Genomic DNA, 21,013 nt, shown 5'->3' on the forward strand with positions numbered 1-21,013 from the left:
CTTACTATTAGCCGAAGAAAGCTCGGGAAAGAAATGGTTCGATGGCACGATGATTGTATTCGTGTTGCTCCTAGGACTCGATTGAGCTAAGACTAGTGGTCAGCATAGCTCTAATCCCTTCACCCAGAAGCGATTTTGTATGCGTGGAACCAGGGACAGATGGTCTTAATTTCTAGGACTATTCGATCCGTCGCTCCCGAGTGGTGTTTATCGGTCCCTGTGAACTTCATTGCGTGCTTGGTTGATCACAGCCACGCCGAGATCCGGTCCGCGTTGGCATACTTGCAATTTCCTTTCACAGTAATTACTGAATCTGACAGCTCGTATAACCCCAGCCGAAGGAATGTCCGTCAGCATCGACGCCCCAATACGAAAAATGTCTTCCTGTTTAAATATGAAATACCGTTCGCGTCTCCAAATCTTCTGATTATTCGCTGCATCCCAAGTCGACCAAACATGCATCTTCCAGTCTTTACAGCACTAATCTCTGTGGCCTCGGCCGTCCTCATCCAAGGACCTCCCGGTCCTTATTCGGTCGCCCGCAAGGTGCAAGCTTTCGAGGATTCAGCAAGATGGGATCCATTGGCACCGGCGGATAAGCCGGAGAAACGACGCGTTGCCACATCAGCATTTATCCCCGTGAAGAAGGGTAACTGCTCGGACGATGTGGTCCCTTACATGACACCCATCACCGCCAAGGCAATGGCAGGGTTTTCCGCCTCGCTCGGGTTCGCTCTTCCCGACGACTTCTTCGACAATCTAGAGATGGCATTCTGCAAGGTTGGAGAAGCTTGCAAGTCCCGACGCGACGCGTCACGGAACAAGTACCCAGTAGTGCTGTTCTCTCCGGGACTTGGGGGCTCAAGACATATGTACGGCGTTCTGGCTCGGTCTCTTGCCAGTTATGGCTATGTTGTTCTCACATTGGATCATACGTATGAGACCGGCGTTGTCGAATTTCCGGATGGAAGCGTAGTCTACGGTGTGGTCAACGCGACAGGAGGTCTTGCCCCGGCCTACTTAGAGTCGCTTGTCGAGGTGGGAAACTCATCGTCTATTGCATCCATCAAACGCTAACTTCAATTTCACAGACACGACGAGCCGACTTTTCCTTCGTCATCGATCAATTGCAAACCCCCGATGTAGCTGCTCAACTTGTGGCTGGCATGGGGGCGTCAATCGACTCTGACAAGGTCTTTGTTTACGGCCACTCACTCGGAGGAGCGACTTCTGCCGCTACAATCCTCACTGACGACCGTGTTCTCGGCGGGCTCAACTTTGACGGCGCCATGTACGGTCCAGTACCCATCGAAGGTAGCGACAAGCTCCTTGTTCTAGCCGGGCAGCCGGTATTGCCCCAGACAGTTTTCCCCGGGGTTCCCTCTTGGAATGAAACGTACGACAAACACCAGGGCCCTGCACTTATCGTCACGATCAACGGTACAATGCACCCGACGTTCCTCGATGCGCCTCAACTTCCTCCGATCAAGGAACTTTTGAAGAATCCGGACTACACCGCTGCTCTCCAGGGTTTCCTCGGTACTATTGATGGCGACCGCGCTGGACAGCTCACCATTGACATCGTGAGGACCGCCTTGCATTCTGTGTTTGACGGGAAGAAGGATGAACTCTGCAATATTGAGAAGCTCGGCCCGGAGCTTGACCTCCTGAAAATCAAGGGCCTCGGCTGTCCGCAGGAATGATGTGGGTTGCAGTAGTAAGTCACGACTCAGAACAAGCAATTACCTTGATGCAGATTTCTGAAGAGCTTGACGGGCAAGAAGCTCTGTGCAAGTTATTACTTCAAAAGGCTGAGGACGGATCAATGTTGGTCCTAAGCATACATAGCTGTGGGTAGGTGGAGGCTGAAATACAATTCGAACGTTCTGATTATTCATTTGCACATGAGGTCGTGAGGTACCGGTCCGACGTTATGCTGTTCCAGGAGTAAAGCCAGGTCGGTTCCAACCTGGTCGACCCCGCTGCGCAGAGTGACAACTCCCTTCTCATCTCTCCAAGGATTTTCTGGCGGCTTTTAAAGCGTTCTGCTGTTGTCTTGATTTTTCTCTCCCTTTCTTCAGCCAACAAGCCTTGATCGAGTTCTTTCTTGAGCATTGCCGCCTCGGCCGGCGACTTTTCTGGCGTGTATCCGGGAAACAGCGCTGCCTGCTCAAGCATGTCCATCCTCTTTGTCTGAGTGTTGTTTTGAGTGATCTCCATTCCTAGATGCAAAAGGTGCCTCAGCGTGACGTTAGCATTGTTCCCAGCGTTCCCTATGGTAGTTGGCAGTTGCGGTCTAAGTTCGCTAAGGGAGCCAAGAGAGCCGAATATCTGGCGAGTAAGCTGGAGTGTGTTGAGACAACAACTGGATTTGCCATGGTCCAAGGACTTCCGCCAGCCTGGCAATCCCAGGCCGTTGTGGACGAGAATGACTCTCATCCGCCACGTACGAGTTTCTTCATGTGTGATGCAGGATCCCTCGTTTTAGTAGGATTCCAAAACCGAAAGAACCTCGCTGCGAGGTAATAGCCCCATGCTGAGGAGTCTGAGACCAAATTGTATGTCGATATCAGCCCGTGTTTGGATGCAGAACCGAGCTTCGCCGTGTCTAAGATTGCAAGACCGTCCATACGAACACCACCGAAGATGCCGATGTCAACTGCGACGAAGACAGGATACTTGCAGCTTTCGCATAACTCTTCCCGGGGGTCAAAGATCTGATAAAGTACGCGTAAGTCTTCTTCGGCGTTGGCGTCCGGAATCCCAATACTCTGCAGTACCCGCGACTCTCGCAGATTGGTCTCCTTTTCAATGATGGTCATTCTGTCAGCTTCCGTCGATTGTTTTGAGAAGTATGGACGCCGCCCGACGTATTCTGAAGTTCAAACAGGGAATATTAGATGCTGGTATATAAATCGGCCTCTTCTGTCCGGGCGCGGGCTAGACTAGCAGGTAAATATCGCTCGGAGGTAGGTAGTTTCATGAGGTAGGTCGCTTGAACGGAACGCTTTTAGGTCGACGACATCAAAGTCAGAAAACGGATGTTTGACTGAGATAAAGTTTGGATTGTTTTTCTTTTCTTCTACAAAGCCACCTACGCCTCCATCGTGTTTTCTGATGCCGAGATTGGATAGGAACTGGGCACTAGGATGCTGCCGTGAGGCTTGATGACCCCAGAGCAGAATTATGGCATTTATGCTTCTTTCAAAAGATCCTTCTGCGCCAGTATGTGCTCATTATGTTCAATGTCGTGTGATTATTTGTCCTTCGTGATATGTCGCTTCGGGGTATTCAAAAACAAGCGGTCAATGCTTCCATGTTGTGACGTTGATCTATCGTGGTCATAAATAATTGCGTTGTCGTCTAGCAGGCCATCATCAATCCAGCGACAACGGCCAGGCTGAGAAGCATCTTGTTGTAATCCAAAGCGCCGGCTGCGCTGGCGCCCGTAGGGGTTGAAGAAGCCGCCGCATTATCAGATGTTGGGGCATCGGATGTTGGGGCTGGGGTAGATCCTCCGGTTGATGCAGCTTCCGTGGTCGGTGAAGCGGAGGTGATCTCTGTCGTGGCGCTCGCGGAAGCGCTAGCCGAGGTTGATGAGGCTTTGGTCGAGGTTGCTGATGATTTCGTAGAAGAGCTGGTCGTCTGGGCCCCAACGACCTCTTGAACCCATTTCCCAGCACTGCCAGAGTAGATGTCGAAGTAGTTGAGATGGTTGGCGGCCGTGTCGCCACCGGCACAGATCGGGTCGGACTCCACGCAGTACGAGCGGAAGAAACCAGCGTAGGCCTTCATGCCAGCGAGCTGGTCATCCGGACGGGGGAAGAGGCCGTTAGCCCCGGATCCCGACTCGTAGTTGTACGGCTGGCTGGCGGTGTGTCGAACATCACCAAAGATCAACACCGCAGAGACTGGGGTTGAAACGTCAGTTTCCTAAGTCCAAACATGCTATCCATCGTAACTCACTCTTGTTTCCAGGAGCTTTCGTCGCGTCAAGACCAGCGTTCGGGGTCTGCTGGCAACCCTGGAAGAACGTGCCACCTCCACCACCCAGGATATCGCCGATGACATGACCTCCCTGTGAGTACCCACTCAACACCAACTTCGAGTCCGGACACCGCTTGTTGTACGCGGTGACCTGTGCAGTGCCGTTCGCGGCACCCTCCTCTACAGACTGGCAGTATGGTGCCTCCAGTGGGTTCCAAAATTGAATGTCCTCGTAATCGCAGCTATCGAGCCCGTCGCAAATGGCTGTGACGAGCTTTCCCTGACGACCCGGATATGGCTCGTTATTCCCGCGGGCGAGGAAGACATGGACGTCGCGACATTCGCCGTCGCCCGTAGATTGACGCGTGGCCACCGAGGCAGCCGAGGCCCATGGCAATGTGGAGACTAGGGCGAGCGCCGCTGAGAGACTTGAGACCATCTTGGATACGGCGAACTGTCGGACGGCGGCAGCGGTGTTCGGCGGATGAGGTGAGAGGTGAAAAAATGGCAAGAGAAGACACCTCAGCCGCACGCGACAAGGGCGGACATCCGGAACTTTTGAAGCTCAATCGTTTGGGGCTTCCTTGTTGCTTAAACTGGAGATTAATGAATTCCCCGGAACCAGCGAGGGATGCGCGGAGGCTGTCAAATACGAAGCGACGATAAGACGGGTCCACCGAGACCAGGGATCCCGGAAATTGATGCCCTGGTTTACCTGTCAAATCAACGTCATGTCTCCGGCCTAGCGCTATCTGTCAGGCAAAACCAGTGGTCCAGTTCCTGTTGATCCCCAGCAAGTGGGTGCCGAACAGCTTGTTGGATATGTGACGAAAACATTTACTCATCGGGAGTTTCGTGTTGGCTGGAAGCCGCGTGGGAGCCGACGTTCGTTTACTGAGTCAGGGAGGGCTCCATCTACTGGGCTTTTACAGGGAATAGCCAAGGCTGAGGCGCGGATCAGGATGGAATTGGCCTATGCGCTCAACGGGCTGGTTCGTAACGACCAAAATAGAGAGACGGTGTATCAGGTTGAGTGGTTCGGCGGATCACTTGCCGGAGAACCCGCATGTAGGGCAGCCAGCAATGGTCAAAGGACAACTTAAGCTCGTGGGCCGCCGCGATTCAGATGAATGAAGCAGTCGTCAGCCGCATGTATTAAATACAATACGCGTTTATACTCGAGCCAGACATAAAGCATCATGGCAACCTTTTCAGCCACGGCAAGTAAATTTGCAGTTGCGCTGTTACTGGAGTGATGCTGCAATACTAGTCGAGTGCCAACTGTGAGGATGGCTCAACTCGACCATACAACGTTTCTCGATACCCCGAACGTGACATGAGACAGGTTTGAAAGGTCAATAGGTCGATCAAAATCTTCGTCTGTTAATAACATGCTAAAGGCTGTAGATACCTGCAGCCCTGTCTCTTAATGTCCTCCTCATAAATCGCCCGATTGATAAAATACCCCTAATGTTGTGCTTGTATCCCATGCGATATTCGGAGACCTCGGGTATCGAACATCTATGGAACCCATATCAATTCACACCAAAGACTGGATTGTTGAACAGGATTTTACTGAGCAACCCAGGAGATATAAGGACGGTCAGTCGATCAGCTCATGGTCTCATGATCCTCCACGATGCATCTGCGAGTGTCAGGAATTAAGAAACTCAAGCAATATTAAATGCATAGAGTGTATTATGTGGAAGAGAGTTTAGAAGCGAAACGGAAAGCTGTCATTGGAGGTTGGTAGCTTTAAAGTCTTGTTCAAGAAAAGAGACCGAGTATTCTAAACAACGTCAGATAGCGAGGTAGTCAAGCACATTGGAGAAATAAAACCAGGCGATCAATTGCAGCAGAAGTTGAAATGCATATCACTGTGTCACATACTCCAACTTGTGACTTCATTGTATGATAAAATCGTTTAATTTAAACTGATTGCATTCTTTTCGGAATACCATCGGGATAGTCCCACATTTCCGTGCGGAACATCGGGGTAACGCGGGATGTACAATTTTCCCCCGGTTGCGGATCGGAACGCCAAAACTCTCTCCAGCTAAGGTCCCAAATGACCCCTCAATTAGCACGTGGCTGTGCCGAATCCGGAATAATAATAAGTTTCTTCTATTTCATGCCCATTTTCACATCAGCTTTTCTACAACCCCCAAAACCATCTCTCGACGGACCGTAAGCCCCTCCTCATTGCAGAAACAGACTAGATACCAATCAGCAATATGTCGTCCGAGAACACCGATAAGCTACGTGGGGAGTTGTGGGAGCAGGGCTTGAAGAACCGCCGTGAGGTAGTAGGGGAAAGCTACGTCGATAATGCCATGCGAAATGGCTCCAGCGAGTTTGCTTTTGCCCAGCAGGAGCTCATCACCGAGTAAGAGGCCGCTCCAGACTGTCATTTTCGTTTTATTGAGCTGATGCGTGTTTAAAAGATGGGCTTGGGGAAACATTTGGTCCCGCCCAGGCCTGGAGCGCAAGCAGCGAAGCCTGTTAAGTGAGCGACTCGAGACCCAGTTGAAAGCTGTCGCTAACCATCTGTAGATATCGGAATGCTCATTGCATTGAAGAGCTGGGCTGAGTTTGGCATTCATATTCGAGGAGCCATCAGAAATGGACTCACTGAAGTCGAGATTCAGGAGGCAATTCTTCAGGCTACTGTGTACTGTGGAGCACCGGCTGGAGTTCAGGCCATGAAGGTTGCCGACGAGGCTATCAAGGACATGGTGGAGAAGGGAGAGCACAAGAGGCAGATGGCAGAGGTCTCTCCTAAGTACAAGAAATAAGGGTGCGAGGATGCAGATTATTGTTTGCGTTTTAGAAAGCATCAGCACCAACAGTGTCTTCTAGCATTGGCAAGAAGCTTCTCCTGATTCTGTGTGTGAGATGTTTAAATTCATTTACTAGGCGTATAACTGCTAAATCCTATGACTCCAGAAGCTTCATGGATCTAACGGTTATTCCTTGCTCCCTATGAAAGCTTTTAGTGGTTTTTTGTTTTGGCTACAAATAACACAAAAGTAGAAGTAGACTCAAATGCGGAAATACACATCGGACCAAAGAACTCAGAATCACTGTTGCAAATTGATTTTATTAGGTGTGGCTATCTGTAAAAGAGACGCTGTATTGTCGCGACTCAGGGCGAAAGTGCCTGAGAATGTTCTTTATTGTGCTCAACGACCGCAAAGAGCATAGTGCTTTGTCCAACCATCCGTGTACCCCTCTTCACCTATATGCTCAGGGGGCCTCGGCGGCAGCGACGGCATTCTGATCAGCCCGAGAAAGGTTGCAGTATGGCTCCAGAGTTTTGTAATGAATGTCTTTGAGGTGGCGGCGCAGGATATCGTTGAACGAATATTTGTCGTGGCAGTGTACACAGACCTTGGTGGAAAGCTTCGCGCGTTGGTGGGCTCTCTTGGCCCTTTAATTGGCCACCTTTGCCTTAGAGGCAAGGTCTGCATCCGTGGGAGACTTTGCAGCTTCAGCTGAAGCCGCAGCTGCCTTGGTATCGAGGTCGGCAAGATGAGCAGCACAGGACGCAGCAGCCTCAGCTTGGAGATGGGCAGGGATGGCAGCAAGTAGAGCTGTAGCGTTGACAGAGAGTTGGGCCACACTGAGATTGCTGCTGATGGCATTCGATGCGGTAATTATCAGGAGCTTGAGCGGGGGCCAAGCCAGCGGTAGGAGCAAGGTTGGAGTGACCCTCCTGGGCCCGGCGTGCGGCTGCAATTGCACGCTGAGTATTGTGGCTCATCTCGCTAGCAATGGCGCGTTGTCGTCTTGTTATCTCGTTGTTCAACTCTATTCCTCTTTGTTGCCAGATAACAGCGCGCTCTGAGGCGCTTCCCGCGGTAGAGGCTTCCTCTCGTGAACCCCTAATGCATTCCTCAAAAGTTGCATTGTTCATACGCTCCATGAAGGCAGCACGTGCGCGTGAGTCCATGACTTTTGTCTAGTTGAAATGTTTCTTAGATTGAAAAGTGGAAATTTGGGGGCGCGACATGAAGTGCATACCTTTATGAGGCCCTGGGCTGTTGAGAAGATGAGATTGTCAAAAGTGTGATGCTTTGAGGTTGGAGAGGGAAAAGGGGAGAGAGGGAAATGTGATTGTGGAGAACCTACCTTTCATAAAGCTAGCGGGCAAGGTGAAGTAAAGCTGAGATTCGTTTGGCAGGCGCGAGATGGGAGGAAAAGCTAGGCAGGAGGTCACTGGGCTGTTACTGGGAAACCCGTCTACAGGTTTTCGGCTCAAGTGTTAGAAGCATCCTCTCCCCCTACTCCCACAGAGATCAGTCAATCCCGCCATTCCAGTCTGCTTTAGTCTCAACAACGATGGCCTTCTGTTAAACTTATGCATGCCCTGCTTCCGTTTTGGCATAATAGATGTATCGACTATGAGGGTTTACTGACAAGAAGAAAATGCAAATCGCTCGAAATTTCATAGATGAAGAAAACCAAGAATTTTGTTGTGGTGCTTCTGCTCGCCCTCCCTTTTACCGCACCTCAAATATGAATTGCTAACCGACGTCAGGTTCCTAAACCAATACACTCTTGGGCTCCTAGAATATTCTGTCGGCATTCCATCTCCAGAAGGTGATTCCGAAGGGCCTTGTAGAAACTTCTGGCGACCACAGTCTGTGAGATTCTGGTACTTCAGAAATGGCTCAGAAATCTCAGATTTCTCAACTGTAATCTTCCTAATAAGTTTGAAGTTTTTGGGGTCATTTTTTTTGGGTGGTTTTTCCCGTCGTCTCTCACGATTCGTATCAAAGCCTGGCGCTCTCCAAATCCCTGACACCCCTACTGCCCCAGAAGAATCCTGATCATCGAGTAGCTATGATATAGGGCCCGACTTCATCCCATTATAAAATCATGTCGGATGAAGTGCTTTAGTATACCCGGCCGATCGTAAGAGTTCAAACAAAAAAGTAAATGGACGCATATGTTCTACTTTATGTTCAATATGAGATCAGTTAACTTAGAATGCAGACATGAGACGTATAGACAAGGTCCAGAGATCTCTCTGTTGGCGGTCTGGGGCAAATAAAGATACTAAAGTGCGTCGAACGACATAAGAATCGAACTTAATGGCTTCAAGATGATGCCAAGCAGCCAAATTGAAGGTATTCTCGTAAGTACGCCTAGAGTAACAACTAAAGACAGATTCAGAAAGCTGAGTAAGTGTGATTCTATGACACCTTCATGCCACAGAAGTAGCCATATTCTTGTTTTCAGGCGGGCGTGGAAATCAACGTATGATTAGACACGTTGAACTCACTTCTGATACAAGGATTAGCCCAACGAGTGAATGAGAAGGACCAATTATAATGAAGCCATGGTTGTGATGTCAAGCCCGCAGAAAAGTAGTGTGTTCCATTGTGGCATTAAGATCTTGATAGAAAGAGAGCATGGCTGGAATCTGGTGGTGATATACTCCTGCCAACATCTCAAATATCAAGGAAATGAAATGGCGAGCCAAGCTTCATGCCACTAAACTTCAACTCGTCGTTTCATCCCCGTGGTCTACAATTTCATTGTCTACCTCCATTGTGTCAGTCACCTTAAACACTACCTGCTCATTAATAGTTGCTCGGATATGAATGAAATTGGAATGAGTCACTAGACAACGACCCAAAGCAAGCACACCAAGTTCCGGGAGCTTGTCAGGAATTAGAAATAGGGCAAGTGTGCTAGGGCGAATGCCAACGCGCATGAAAGAAGCACATTCCAGCGATTTCACTGAAATGCACGCAGGGCTTCCAACCGTATGTTTTGTTTGGCTCAAATGTATATCCAAACCGATATTGGTCTCGCTTGCAAGAGAAGCAGCAACTCAAATAATCGCATTGAAACACTCGCGGTATAAAAGGAATGACGTAAAGGTGAGTATACTACTGATAAACGAGTTAGAGAGCGATGTCCTAGTCATCATCAAAGTAAGGGGGCTTTCACCCACACAGTCAGAATCTCACTTGCGCCCATCCAAGCATACTGAAACCACAAACTCCGTCGCCCCCAAAACAAAACAAAGAAATAGTCAAATATTTTAGCATACCTTGAAATCTCAGTTGATTTTGAGCACAAAACCGCAACGTTTCATAGAGATTTGGGTCATGTTTGTCGTCTAACGCTGTCGGGCTCGGTTCAGTTTGAACTCTGGAAGCATTCGTATTCGCGGAAGCTACATAGCTTAACAATTTTCTGTGAACATCGCAGGATTAGACTTTCGAAATGCCAGTTTGGCGACTTTCATCCTGTGTTGAGTCGCCCTAGCGATGACAACAGTTGCCCACTCCGGCTGCGCCTTCACCAATACATCAGGGCACACGATGCCAATTCCAACCAAACATCGGGCATGCGACTCAACATTCGTTAAATTGCAGTATTTCTATTTATTCTAGTAAATAGGTTCCCATGACAGCTAATCCCGCATCCTCGCCTTTGTCTTGCACCACTCGCTGCATCATTCGGTAAAACAACTCGAGTCCGTCCGCGTTGACCTTCTCCTCCCGCAAGGTTGTCAAGATGGTCTGCAACCCCTTCAACTGCATCGAGGCCGGATTTCCAAAGTTCTCGTTCCAGTCCTCCTTATCCAAGGCTCTTGACAGATTGACTAGGTGCGGCAGAAGTGTTGAGAGGAGAGGGAGCACAATCTTCTTCATCGGGACTTCAGTCGATGGTGACTCTGCCGCCGCATCATCGGGCCGCTGCCGCTTGAGCACATTCAGCGCAAAAATTGCTCCGGAATACATGCCGTACATGGCTGCAAGGGCCGCAACATCCCAGAGGCTTGCTGCGCCGGAGTCTTGGGCGACATAATGAGAGCTTCCAAGTGGCCTGAGAATCCCCGAGATTCTTTCGAATTCGGCTTCGTTTTCTCCGCTGAAGAACATGGACGAGTGGATCGTGCCAATCAGCTCGGGAGTGACCATGATTGCGCCGTCAAAATATTTAGCAATGCCGTTGGATTTAAGACGTGTCTCCATTTGCCGGGCTTGCTCGGACGTGCCGGTGGTAATGTTGATGACCGTGTCAAGCCAGGTGCTGACCATGGCGGCACCGATGTTGCCGACTCCGACGATGGTGACATTAGCATTGGTCATCTTGATTTTCCGAATAGACTTGTAAGTGAGGCTTCTTGTTGTCTCTCGTATGAATGAGATTACTTGGAGTACTGGTCGGGGAGCATCGTATCAAAGGTATGTATATATACCACCATCGAAGGTTTCCCCTTCTCTGACGGCGTATGAGAACGATACCTCTACAGTTCTTTTGATCAGGTTCATCAACTACCACTTTTCCGAGTTGTGGATATTAGTTCTCGGTCGCCGGTTGTTACGGCCTCCGAGTGCACACGTTGAGCTCGACATTCTTGACATATTCTTCATCCCACCGTCTAGAAAATTACCCAAACCGGGAATTTTTCGAGTTCAAAGTTTCGGAGGTCTGGCATGGCGCAATTTCATCTCGTAAATGAACCAATGGCGTCCTTTCCCGTGAGTTCTCGGATTCCGACTTCCGATGAGACCCAGAGGATATCATCGTTGTCCGCCAACTGATTGCTGCGCACATTAGTTTGTAAGCCATTACTTCGCGGTAGTATAGGCGCAAAAAGGTGATTGTGCATCAGTTGGGGAATTTTCTGGGCATCTTCCGAGCTTAAGGTACTGACGAAGGCGTGGAGTCATGCATGGAGTCATGGATGGCTTCTCTCAGGTATCCCTTCGTTCGTCTTAACAACCACGCCAAGATTCCTAGGATGTCTTGCAAAATATATATATGGAATTAAAAGAGTGGTTCGCCTCTTAGAAGGGGATCCTAGTATCTATGTTCGCTCATAAAAGACAGGCTTGACGTGAAAATCATCAACATCGTCGCATAACACATTATTTGCAACGATCGTGCTGTCGCAAAAGTCTACTATCGCTGCTAGAATTTACCCAGAAGAACTTTCATTCAAGAATCCATCGTGCAGCTTGAGCAGGTCGATGCCGGAGAAACGGCCTGCTGAGGCTCGCTCTGCGTGGTCTTACGGCATCGCCGAGGAAACAAGTTGTTTCTTAACCGTTGGTGAATCTTTTTGTAATGTTCCCTCTGTTTCCAAGTGAGTATTTGCTGCAGATAACAGGGCGAGACTAACGCGTACCATATTGTCCTTGCGACTGAAGATTCTGTCGCAATCGGGGTGGAGACACCGGACTGCGGGCTTGTGAGACCCCATGTGTCGCTGGAAGTCCTTGCGAGTCGCGAAGCCGACGCCTGCTTGCTGGCAACGCTTCTCGGTGCAGAAGAAGTACTTTGCGTGACCCCGGAAATGCTTTCGTAGATCACAGGCTCTAAGAAAGACGCGCGACGAGCAGCACCCTGCGTACCGGCAACGCCAGTTTCCGGCAACGTCGAGGTAGCCCATCTGATGGAGATCCGAACGACCCCAGCTGTCGACCTCTAGCTCCTTGGGAGGTGAGCTCGGTGATGTGGTCACGCTGCTGGGAGACGGGGCAAAGTCGAACTGCTCGCTGGGGACAGGCGAGAAATCCGGGGGAGGAGAGGGTGTCGCATAGGCGGTGTTGAATGTGAACTCCGAATCCATTGAGAGTGTTGGGCTGGTGGCCATCATCGGCATTGGTTGCTGGCATGTTTGGAATGAGAAAGGGTACAGAAAGCTATCGAGGCTATCCCCAGAAGGGCAAGGAATGAACTGGGAGTCAAAGGTGTATCCCATGTTGCCGTCGACGCTGGGGAAGAAAGTGTATGAGTTTTCCTCGAGATAAGACTCCATGGCGCCTGATACCTGCAGACAGAGAGTAGAATGATAAGAAATGGGTTGAAGAAAATCAGAAAGCCGCCGAGAAGATTGTGAATCGTGATCTGGAGAGAAGCAGAACAAGCGATCTTGGCGAGAACCGGATCGACGCTGGCGTTTATGTATCTCACGATCTGGGCTTTCCCACCATCCATCACCCGTCACCCGTCACCGTATGCAAGTCATATAAACAAGGTGGTATAGCTCGTGTCGGAATGCAACGTCGGCGCCTACCCTCCAAAACGCCGGGAGGTTGGTGATGGATGCATGGCATCCGGCGAGAGTGTGAACCGGGCCATAAACGGCCTGACGACGGCGGAACAATGGCAGGGCCCACATGAGAGAGGCGTCGCCCTCTTCCTCTCTCGGCAAATGCGTTAGACTTTTGAGATCTCAGCAGATCTATTCCCTATCTAGGGACAACCGGCCGACCGTTTCAATTGTCAGCCATTTGACATCGGCGTTAGGTGCGTCGATGCCAAGGATCTCGTGGCACGAACAGTTGGGGAAATGAGGGGAGACGGCGGAACAAGTGTGCATCCGCTGAAATGCGATTCGCTAACCAGAACGTCCAGGAGGCCATGTTGCAGCGTCAGATCGCCTGGAGATCACGAAAATTGCACAGCCCGTCGCCCAGGGTCAGATATAGCTGATATAGCCCCCTCCTCAGCTTAATCACGACAGTCATCAATGTCAATGGGGAGAGGAGGTTCGTGCGCAACGCGGGACGGGATGCCACCGTCTTTTCTAAGCGCTGACTGAACTTAACACAGCGTCTTAATGGACATCTTGTGCCCTAAAAATGTAAACATTTAGCTGGGACATGCTGTCTTCTGGCGGCTGTTTGCGGGGAGGTGTCATGGAGATGGGTATGGATCCCCTTGTTCCCGATGTTGATTGCGATTGGCTCTTGGAAAGCTGTCAAGCCAAACCATAAAGTTAAGGAAGCGCAGAGTTCCGAGATGGCCTTCTCATGAGCCAATCGGTAGCCAAGAACTTTTGACATGTCGAGGCTGTCTGGGATTGATCCATGATGCTGTTCCCGCTTCAGACTTGACAGTCTCTTGGAAAGCAGTTATTCATCCACGGAATAAACACGGCCTCCCAATCACAGCCAAGTCGTGCCCCCTTGGCCTTTCTCTGACACCTGGAAGCCAATTCCGTAAGGCTGGACGACAGGCCCGTCAAGTGTCCCAGACGGATAAAAGTGGTTCTCTTCAGGGGAACGGCGAGATGCGATTCGCTCATGAGAATCGACCTCAGCCACGCTCAGCTGCATGACTCGAGACGTTCGGTGGGGGTTTCTTCCTCCGTGTTCACTGGATCGTCACCCTTCCTTGCCATGATCGGCCGGGCTCGCCAACGTCACTTTGTCAATCTAGGCCTCCTCGAAACTGCCCACCTTGACGGTTGAAGCAATGCCATGATCACGGCGACGACGGCGAGAGCGGCTATGGCGCGTGTCATGTACCCCGCCGATAAACACGTTCCGGTCGATCATCAGCGGAGGAGGCCTCTCCTTCTCCGCCGAACTAAGTTTAATATGTGGTCGATAGAGACACCGGCCGAGAGCAGCGAGTATTCTTCCACAGGCGTGGCCTATACTATAAGTGTTTTGTTTGCAGTGATAGCCAAGCTGATAGCCCTGCCCGGCTGGGTTCTTCCCGTTGATTCCCCTTGTCGCTTCTGTCTGGCTAGACCGGCGCCGGAGCGCCACACTGCATCAGATTCATGTTGAAGACCAGAAATGTTCTTGAGTTTATCACAGTCAAGTGGTCACATCAATTATAGCTGCGGATAAGGACGGCCTGCTCTCGTCCCGGTGTCATCATAGTGAATATCCCCCACATCGATGATCCGCGCTGGTGCTGTTGATCGATGTTGCACATCTACGCAGACGTAAGGGCATTTGGCTTAATCTAGCTGCTGTAGAAACTAGTTTCAGGGAAACAAACATGCAAGATCACCGCTGGGGTGCTGGTACCACGCGCAGGACTAGCAACGCTGTCGCGCCGTCGGCTCTAGACAAGGGTGAAGGAGAGCAGAGTGCCATCCTCAGCAACACCTCCATGGACAAACGTAGAACAGGGTCGTATTTGACCGTGCCTGCCTCATGTGAGATAAGATTCCTGGCATATCGACTGGCCAGGGGTGGTGCGACATGGCTGCGCGATGCAGAGTCGCATCTTGAGTTCTGGAGACTGGTTCTTGGGGGATGTGCGACTCGCAGTTCGTCCCTGTGCTCCTGGCCGAAGTCCTGAAGGGTTCATCAGTTTGGGCAGACGATGTCACTGTTGCTCGTCTTCTCTCGAATCCGATTCGAGAAGCGCAACAGTCGAGTCCGCCAGGCCACCGGTTTAGAAATGGAACGAAAGGATCATGAGATGTATAGATAACCGAAACGACCGTGCATGATCCATGGAAACGGAGACGTGCCGAATGTTCGGGTGGTCTGTCATCCAGCGTGTTGGAATTTTGACAGATGAAATGAATCAGTATGAAATTACCAGTCCTGACATTCCACCGACAGTTTAGGCGAGTCGGCGACTGTTACCACGTGCGAGAAGGAATCACAGCTCAAGCTTCCGCGTCTGTTGACATCGAGACCTCGTGGCCCCCGAGAACCCGAAAAAAGCAAGCAAAAGACGGGGAATCTTAGCAATGTTTAAAGAGAAAACATGGCCAGGGACCCTGAGAAGATCCTTCTGCACGTATGTCCGGTAAAGCCACAGGAGGATATGCTTGTTGACATACCCTGGTGGCTGCTGAGGAACATGTGGCTTGTGTGTGTGTGTTCGTAAGACGACAAGGGTGACTAGTCTCTTACTGCTGGGTTTCCTAGTATGTGTCTGCCAGCATGTTCTGCATCATCTCTTGCAACTGAGCCGAGAACCGAATAACGTTGATGGTGTCTCCGTTAAGCTTCGATGGGTACATGGTTACCAGCGCCGCCTTATAGCCATCCACAAACCGAAGCTCATCAAACGTTACCGTTTTGGTGACCGTGCAGACTAGATCAGTTATTATTTTCTGGCGTTAGGGTGATTTCGGACTTAGTACAATCGTGAATAGGAGTCATATGTGAAGCGTGACTCATAACGTCGGAGCTGACTTGCCGTTGTGCCTCATAAAATTCACACATAAAACTATTTTCCTGATAATTACTTTTGAGTCGTTGATTCATTTAGTTAATCGCTATTACCACCCGTTCAAATATCATATTGAATTTCATAATGACCATTCCGTCAAAACCTCGCCCGATGGTTTATATCAACGGCTTCCCAGGAACAGGCAAGCTGACTGTTGGTAAAGTTCTCGACACCGCCAGCGATAAAATTAAGCTGGTGCATAACCACCTCCTCATAAACCCTGCAGAGGCCGTATTGAGCCGGGACCAGCCGGGCTATCAAGATCTCCGTCGCCGCATCCGCTCGGCGATTTTTGAGTCGCTCATTCATGAGCCATCCACCTACTCAACGCTCTACGTCTTCACAGACGCACAGACGGCCAACGAAGCAGGATCAGCTGTCTGTCAGGAGTATAAGGACTGTGCCGATAGACGAGGTTGCGAATTTATCCCCATTACGCTAGATTGCGACGAACAGACCAACTTGGGCCGACTGATCGAAGGTGGCCGACAGGCGGAAGGGAAGTTGATTGACACTGAGCTCTTGAAACTGTTCCGGGCTGGCGAAGACTTGTACGACTTTGATGGACATCCTCATCGATTACGGATCGACGTGTCTCATTTGTCGCCTCAGGTTGCGGCGAGCGAGATTCTTGCCCATGTCGCATCTGTTTGTCCTAATGACACTCGGGGCCTTGTTATTACGGTATAGCAGTCTCATTCGGTGTTTGGTGGTCTACTACAAAAACGCACTCTTTATCAAGATAGCATTAATCGGATTGTCGTCTTATTGTTAGCCGCCATGCAAGTCAATGCGCGACTGACAGGTGTGTCTGAACCTCTCCAAGTCGATGCGTCCCTAGCCAGTTTACAATCATTGGCCCATCAATTGGCTAGCGGCATGTCCTGTGTAGACTGAACAAGTGACGTCGGTAAACAGCCAAGTTTCTTACTTGCCGCGATGGGCGCGAGGGATTTCCCTGATAACATCTCACATACAAACTTTTCCCTGATCCACCGGAGGTCCACCGGAAGCACGCCGGTGGCTCCCGGAACGCTCACTGGCCCGCCGAGCTCTCGGTCTGATTCGGCGCTTCCGTCCTGAGACGATCTCGGAAGGTGACGGGCATGACAACGGTGGGGTTTTCGTCCCTGGAAAAGTCGCCAGATACGTCATAGGTGGGGTGAAGAAGTGGTCCTGGCATCTGAGAAAATGCCCCGCGGTCGGTGTAGGCGGGGTGCTCGGTGAAGGAGGGACTGACCGAGGCTTACCGAGGACGCGCTCAATTGGAGGTAGAAACGGCTTCAGCCTTTCCCACAACGCCAACCAGCTGATATAATGGGTTACTTAACGGTCGATAAAGCCAATTGGCTCCCAAATTTTCAAAGCATCCAGCCCAGCCATGGCGCAACATCTCACCGTCCTCGTCTCGAGGTACCGGAAGTAGATGCAGCTGCCATCTGCGACCAGCCGTCGACACCCGTGTCGGAATCCACTGTCCGTCGCGATTCATGAGTAAGCCCGGCAACCGGAGAAAGCTTTATGGCTCATCCCACTCTAACACCACCACCCCATCCTGTCAAAGCCTCTTCTTCTGGCCGACCCCATGTTCACCTCCTGCAGCAGAGCATCTTTATTAATAAGATCAACCTTCTCGTCCCTCCGCCAGTCTTCTTCTTGTACAACTTCACCACTCCTCTCACCCTTTTCACCACCCCGCACACGCACCACCGTCACACCAAAACTCTACTACGCCCGCGCCATGTCCTCCGCAGTATCCCTCGTCGAGTCGGCCAAGAAGGCCGCCGCCTACCGCGCTGTCGATGAGCACCTCGACGCGTCGGCCCGCTTTGTCGGCATCGGCTCCGGCAGCACCGTCGTGTACGTCGTCGACGCCATCGCCGCAAAGGGCCCCTCCTTCTGGTCCAATATGACCTTCTTCCCCACCGGCAGCCAGTCCAAGGGCCTCATCCGCGCCGCCGGCCTGCGTCTGTGCAACCTCGACGAGAGGCCACTTGGCCCCGACGGCAAGCTCGTCGCCCTGGATGTTGCGTTTGACGGTGCGGACGAGGTCGACGCGGACCTGAACTGCATCAAGGGCGGCGGTGCCTGCTTGTTGCAGGAGAAGCTTGTCGCCATTGCCGCCAAGAAGTTTGTCGTTGTTGCTGGTGAGTCTTTTACGGGAAATGCCTCGGGTGGAGGTCCGAGCGAAAAAGTGTGAACGCAGACGAGCTGACGAGAATCCGCAGACTACCGCAAGCTCTCTCAGAGGCTACTCACCAACTGGAAGGCCATCCCCATCGAGGTCCTCCCCATGTCCGCCCCGGATGTCCTGGACCGTCTCACGGACCTCGGCTCCATCAAGCCCATCGTCCGTCCGGGTCTGCCCGCCAAGGCCGGCGAGGCCGTCACCGACAACGGCATGTGGATCATCGACGCGCCGTTCCCCCAGCTCCTCCTGCCCTCGGACGTCGAGGCCGGCGCCAGCCGCAACGCCGCTGGCGCGTGGGAGGTCTCGGCGCTGGCCAAGGAGCTTCTGCTGATCCCCGGCATTGTGGAGATCGGCATCTTCCACGGCCTCAACGGGCTGCAGGCGGCCCAGGCCGGCAAGTTCGGTCTCGCGCAGAAGCCGGTTGCGGCGTACTTTGGTATGGAGGATGGCAGTGTGAAGGTTACTGGCGCATAGATGGCATGGCATATTACTGATATTTAGAGCGAATTTGAATAAAATGGAGTTCAAAAGGTCAATTAGCAGCGACCCAAAACCTCTCTGCAAACATGTATTGATGCGACGACATGAAGATGGCTGGGACGTTTTGTCTTTCCGAACGAACGAGAGGGGCCGCGAGCAACTTTAGAGAGGTAGGTCTCTTCATTATTGATTACAACGACATATTACGTTAAGCTGGACATGTACAGGCAACACCGTGAAATATTTGCAGGTCAATATCAACTGACGGACATGTACCTCATTCCATATACACCATGCGCTGGTTCCTCAAGCATCCAGGACCTTCCAGCCGCCAACAAGAAGATTGGTGTAAATCCTTAGTGGGTCGTACTTTGTTCGAACGGCTTTGAGTCTCGCGAGGTTCGCAGCTGGATAAGTCTGGAAGATGCGCTGGCCCTTGCCCGCGTCGTTCAGGTACAGATACCCACCAGACACGCCCTTGGCCTCGAGAGCAGCTTCAATATCAGCAGTAACGGTCTCTGTGAAACTACGCGCTGCTGCGTCGTCCTTGGCATCTTGCCAGGACAGGTTCTCGACGACCCAGAAGTACGGCGCCTTGGCAGGGTCCACGCCCTGCGGGTTGGGTCCGCCGCGGCTGATTCCCTGCTCGATGAACTCCTTGGTGATGGGCTGGAAGGTGATTGACGCTGACAGACCAATTATGGGCGAGAGCTTGGACGTGGCGGCCGCGATGAAAGAGTCGTGGACGAGGTCGACGGCCTCGCGGTTGACGACCAGCGACAAGACGCGGAATCTGTGTGGACGTGTTAGCCTGGTTTTCTTGTCATTCTCTGAGGGGCAACTTGCTCTTGGCGAAGTCCAGTGGGCTGAAGAGCATCAACCGCGCTGACGTACTCCGCGAGGGGCTGCAACGCATAGGAATCGGCCACAGGCGTCAGGGTAGGCGAGGTGAAGTTCTCAAACGCCGTGGCAAGCGCAGTCTCGGAGTCGTAGAACCTCGCCGCGGCGTACGCGGTAATGTTATACGACGGATAGGTCAGGATCGTCGGGATGATGGCCGCCTTGCCGTCTGCGGATCCATACTTGCCAAAGTTGTACACGGCATCGAGGTACTTTGCGCTGTCGTTCTGGGCGTATTGTGAGATGCCGACCCAGACCTTGGGCGACTTGACGGTCTTGAGGTCGAAGCGGGTGACGATGGCGAAGGAGTTGCCGCCGCCCTTGAGAGCCCAGTACAGGTCCGAGTACGCGTTGGCCGCCGTGGCTTCGACGACGAGACCGCTGGCCAAGACTGCCTGGTAGCGCACGACGTTGTCGGCCGCGAAGCCGTACTGGTTCGAATAGAACGAGATGCCGCCGCCGAGAAGCAGGCCCGAGACGCCGACGCCGCCGATGCGACCCCCGACCACCGCCAGGCCGTAGGGCTGGAGGTAGGAGTACACGTCTCTCCACCTGTGTCCGGCGCCCACGGAAACGGTCGCCTTGTCATCAGACACGGCGAGCGTAGTGAGGTTCGAGGTCGACAGCAGAACGCCCGAGGATCCAATGCCGTTGTAGCCCACGACCGGCATGTGTCCGCCGCTGCGGACCGCGAACTTGGTCAAGCTCAACGTCAGAGTCGTGACGGCGAAAGAGACCTGTTGTGCATTCTGAGGGACGAAAACGCATGCCGGGCTGTTGTAGGCCGTGGCCGACCAATACTGTGTCTGTGTCTCGTAGGTATATCCATCGGAACCGTTGAAGAATGTCTGGGCGGGGTACTTCTTGCTCAGCACCGAGCAGGCAATCTTCTCGGAGCCGGGCAGGCTAGCGACAACGGCTGAAGTCGTGGCAGCCGTCTCAACGGCTGTGGCACCGCGAAACGAAGCGCAAGCCGCAAAAGCGGCCGCGAAAACTGACACGCGAACCATGGCTGCAGAATCGACGGGACAGACTTGGCAGGGAGGATTCACTTCACGAAAGCCACAGATTTGCAATGGTTGCAGGAGCAGATTTATCTCTCATTCTGGGTTTTCCCACGTCCTGCCCGTCGTGGCGAACGAATATATTAAACCTCACCGGGACGATCCAGGGTCCCCATGGACTTGCAGCAAAATGTCGTTAGCGAAGGAATGCCCATGGTCGGCTGCAACCTGCAGTAGTGGCTTCATCTGGCGACGGTCTCATTGGCACGCTGTCTGCATCCCTCGCAGATCCGAGATGAGGTTTCCTGGTGTTGGTGGCGGACGACCCCGGTCACCACCAAGACATCCTTGCATGCCCCCCGTCCCCCACGGCTCGACTTGGGCTAGCATCTTCAACGTGTGAAAGTAACAGCTGCCTCGGTTGCGATCTCTTCGATTGCAGCCGGTCTACCCGCCGTTGAAGGATTTTTTTCTTTTGTCTTTTCTGCTC

The 21,013-nt window shown here is 51.9% G+C and overlaps 7 protein-coding genes across 7 annotated transcripts; 3 read left to right on the forward strand and 4 right to left on the reverse strand.

Moving 5' to 3' along the window:
• Nucleotides 1-456: 456 nt before the first annotated feature.
• On the forward strand, nucleotides 457-1,703 carry CGGC5_v004135 (putative 1-alkyl-2-acetylglycerophosphocholine esterase; the record flags this gene model as incomplete). The annotated part of the gene is made up of 2 exons (XM_032033038.1): nucleotides 457-1,038; nucleotides 1,092-1,703. 2 exons carry the CDS (start codon nucleotides 457-459, stop codon nucleotides 1,701-1,703), a joined length of 1,194 nt encoding a protein of 397 aa, XP_031887606.1.
• A 1,660-nt stretch (nucleotides 1,704-3,363) lies between these two features.
• axe-2-5 (Acetylxylan esterase 2) lies at nucleotides 3,364-4,426 on the reverse strand (the record flags this gene model as incomplete). The annotated part of the gene is made up of 2 exons (XM_032033037.1): nucleotides 3,364-3,911; nucleotides 3,967-4,426. The coding sequence occupies 2 exons, from the start codon at nucleotides 4,424-4,426 to the stop codon at nucleotides 3,364-3,366; spliced, it is 1,008 nt and encodes a 335-aa protein (XP_031887605.1).
• A 1,795-nt stretch (nucleotides 4,427-6,221) lies between these two features.
• pcaC-2 (4-carboxymuconolactone decarboxylase) lies at nucleotides 6,222-6,782 on the forward strand (the record flags this gene model as incomplete). Its single annotated transcript, XM_032033036.1, has 3 exons — nucleotides 6,222-6,373; nucleotides 6,432-6,493; nucleotides 6,541-6,782. The coding sequence occupies 3 exons, from the start codon at nucleotides 6,222-6,224 to the stop codon at nucleotides 6,780-6,782; spliced, it is 456 nt and encodes a 151-aa protein (XP_031887600.1).
• A 3,606-nt stretch (nucleotides 6,783-10,388) lies between these two features.
• On the reverse strand, nucleotides 10,389-11,099 carry CGGC5_v004138 (NADPH-dependent reductive aminase; the record flags this gene model as incomplete). The annotated part of the gene is made up of 1 exon (XM_032033035.1): nucleotides 10,389-11,099. One exon carries the CDS (start codon nucleotides 11,097-11,099, stop codon nucleotides 10,389-10,391), a length of 711 nt encoding a protein of 236 aa, XP_031887599.1.
• An 853-nt stretch (nucleotides 11,100-11,952) lies between these two features.
• TRI6-1 (Trichothecene biosynthesis transcription regulator TRI6) lies at nucleotides 11,953-12,775 on the reverse strand (the record flags this gene model as incomplete). Its single annotated transcript, XM_066151231.1, has 3 exons — nucleotides 11,953-12,090; nucleotides 12,143-12,332; nucleotides 12,369-12,775. 3 exons carry the CDS (start codon nucleotides 12,773-12,775, stop codon nucleotides 11,953-11,955), a joined length of 735 nt encoding a protein of 244 aa, XP_066009534.1.
• A 4,914-nt stretch (nucleotides 12,776-17,689) lies between these two features.
• RKI1 (Ribose-5-phosphate isomerase) lies at nucleotides 17,690-18,613 on the forward strand (the record flags this gene model as incomplete). The annotated part of the gene is made up of 2 exons (XM_032033032.1): nucleotides 17,690-18,095; nucleotides 18,177-18,613. The coding sequence occupies 2 exons, from the start codon at nucleotides 17,690-17,692 to the stop codon at nucleotides 18,611-18,613; spliced, it is 843 nt and encodes a 280-aa protein (XP_031887604.1).
• Nucleotides 18,614-18,925: 312 nt separating this feature from the next.
• Nucleotides 18,926-20,529, reverse strand: CGGC5_v004141 (Bifunctional solanapyrone synthase; the record flags this gene model as incomplete). The annotated part of the gene is made up of 2 exons (XM_066151232.1): nucleotides 18,926-19,412; nucleotides 19,514-20,529. The coding sequence occupies 2 exons, from the start codon at nucleotides 20,527-20,529 to the stop codon at nucleotides 18,926-18,928; spliced, it is 1,503 nt and encodes a 500-aa protein (XP_066009524.1).
• Nucleotides 20,530-21,013: the final 484 nt, after the last annotated feature.

Source organism: Colletotrichum fructicola (genome assembly GCF_000319635.2).
Source record: "Colletotrichum fructicola Nara gc5 chromosome Unknown KSG_Nara_v1_contig02, whole genome shotgun sequence".
Lineage (NCBI taxonomy): Eukaryota > Fungi > Ascomycota > Sordariomycetes > Glomerellales > Glomerellaceae > Colletotrichum > Colletotrichum fructicola.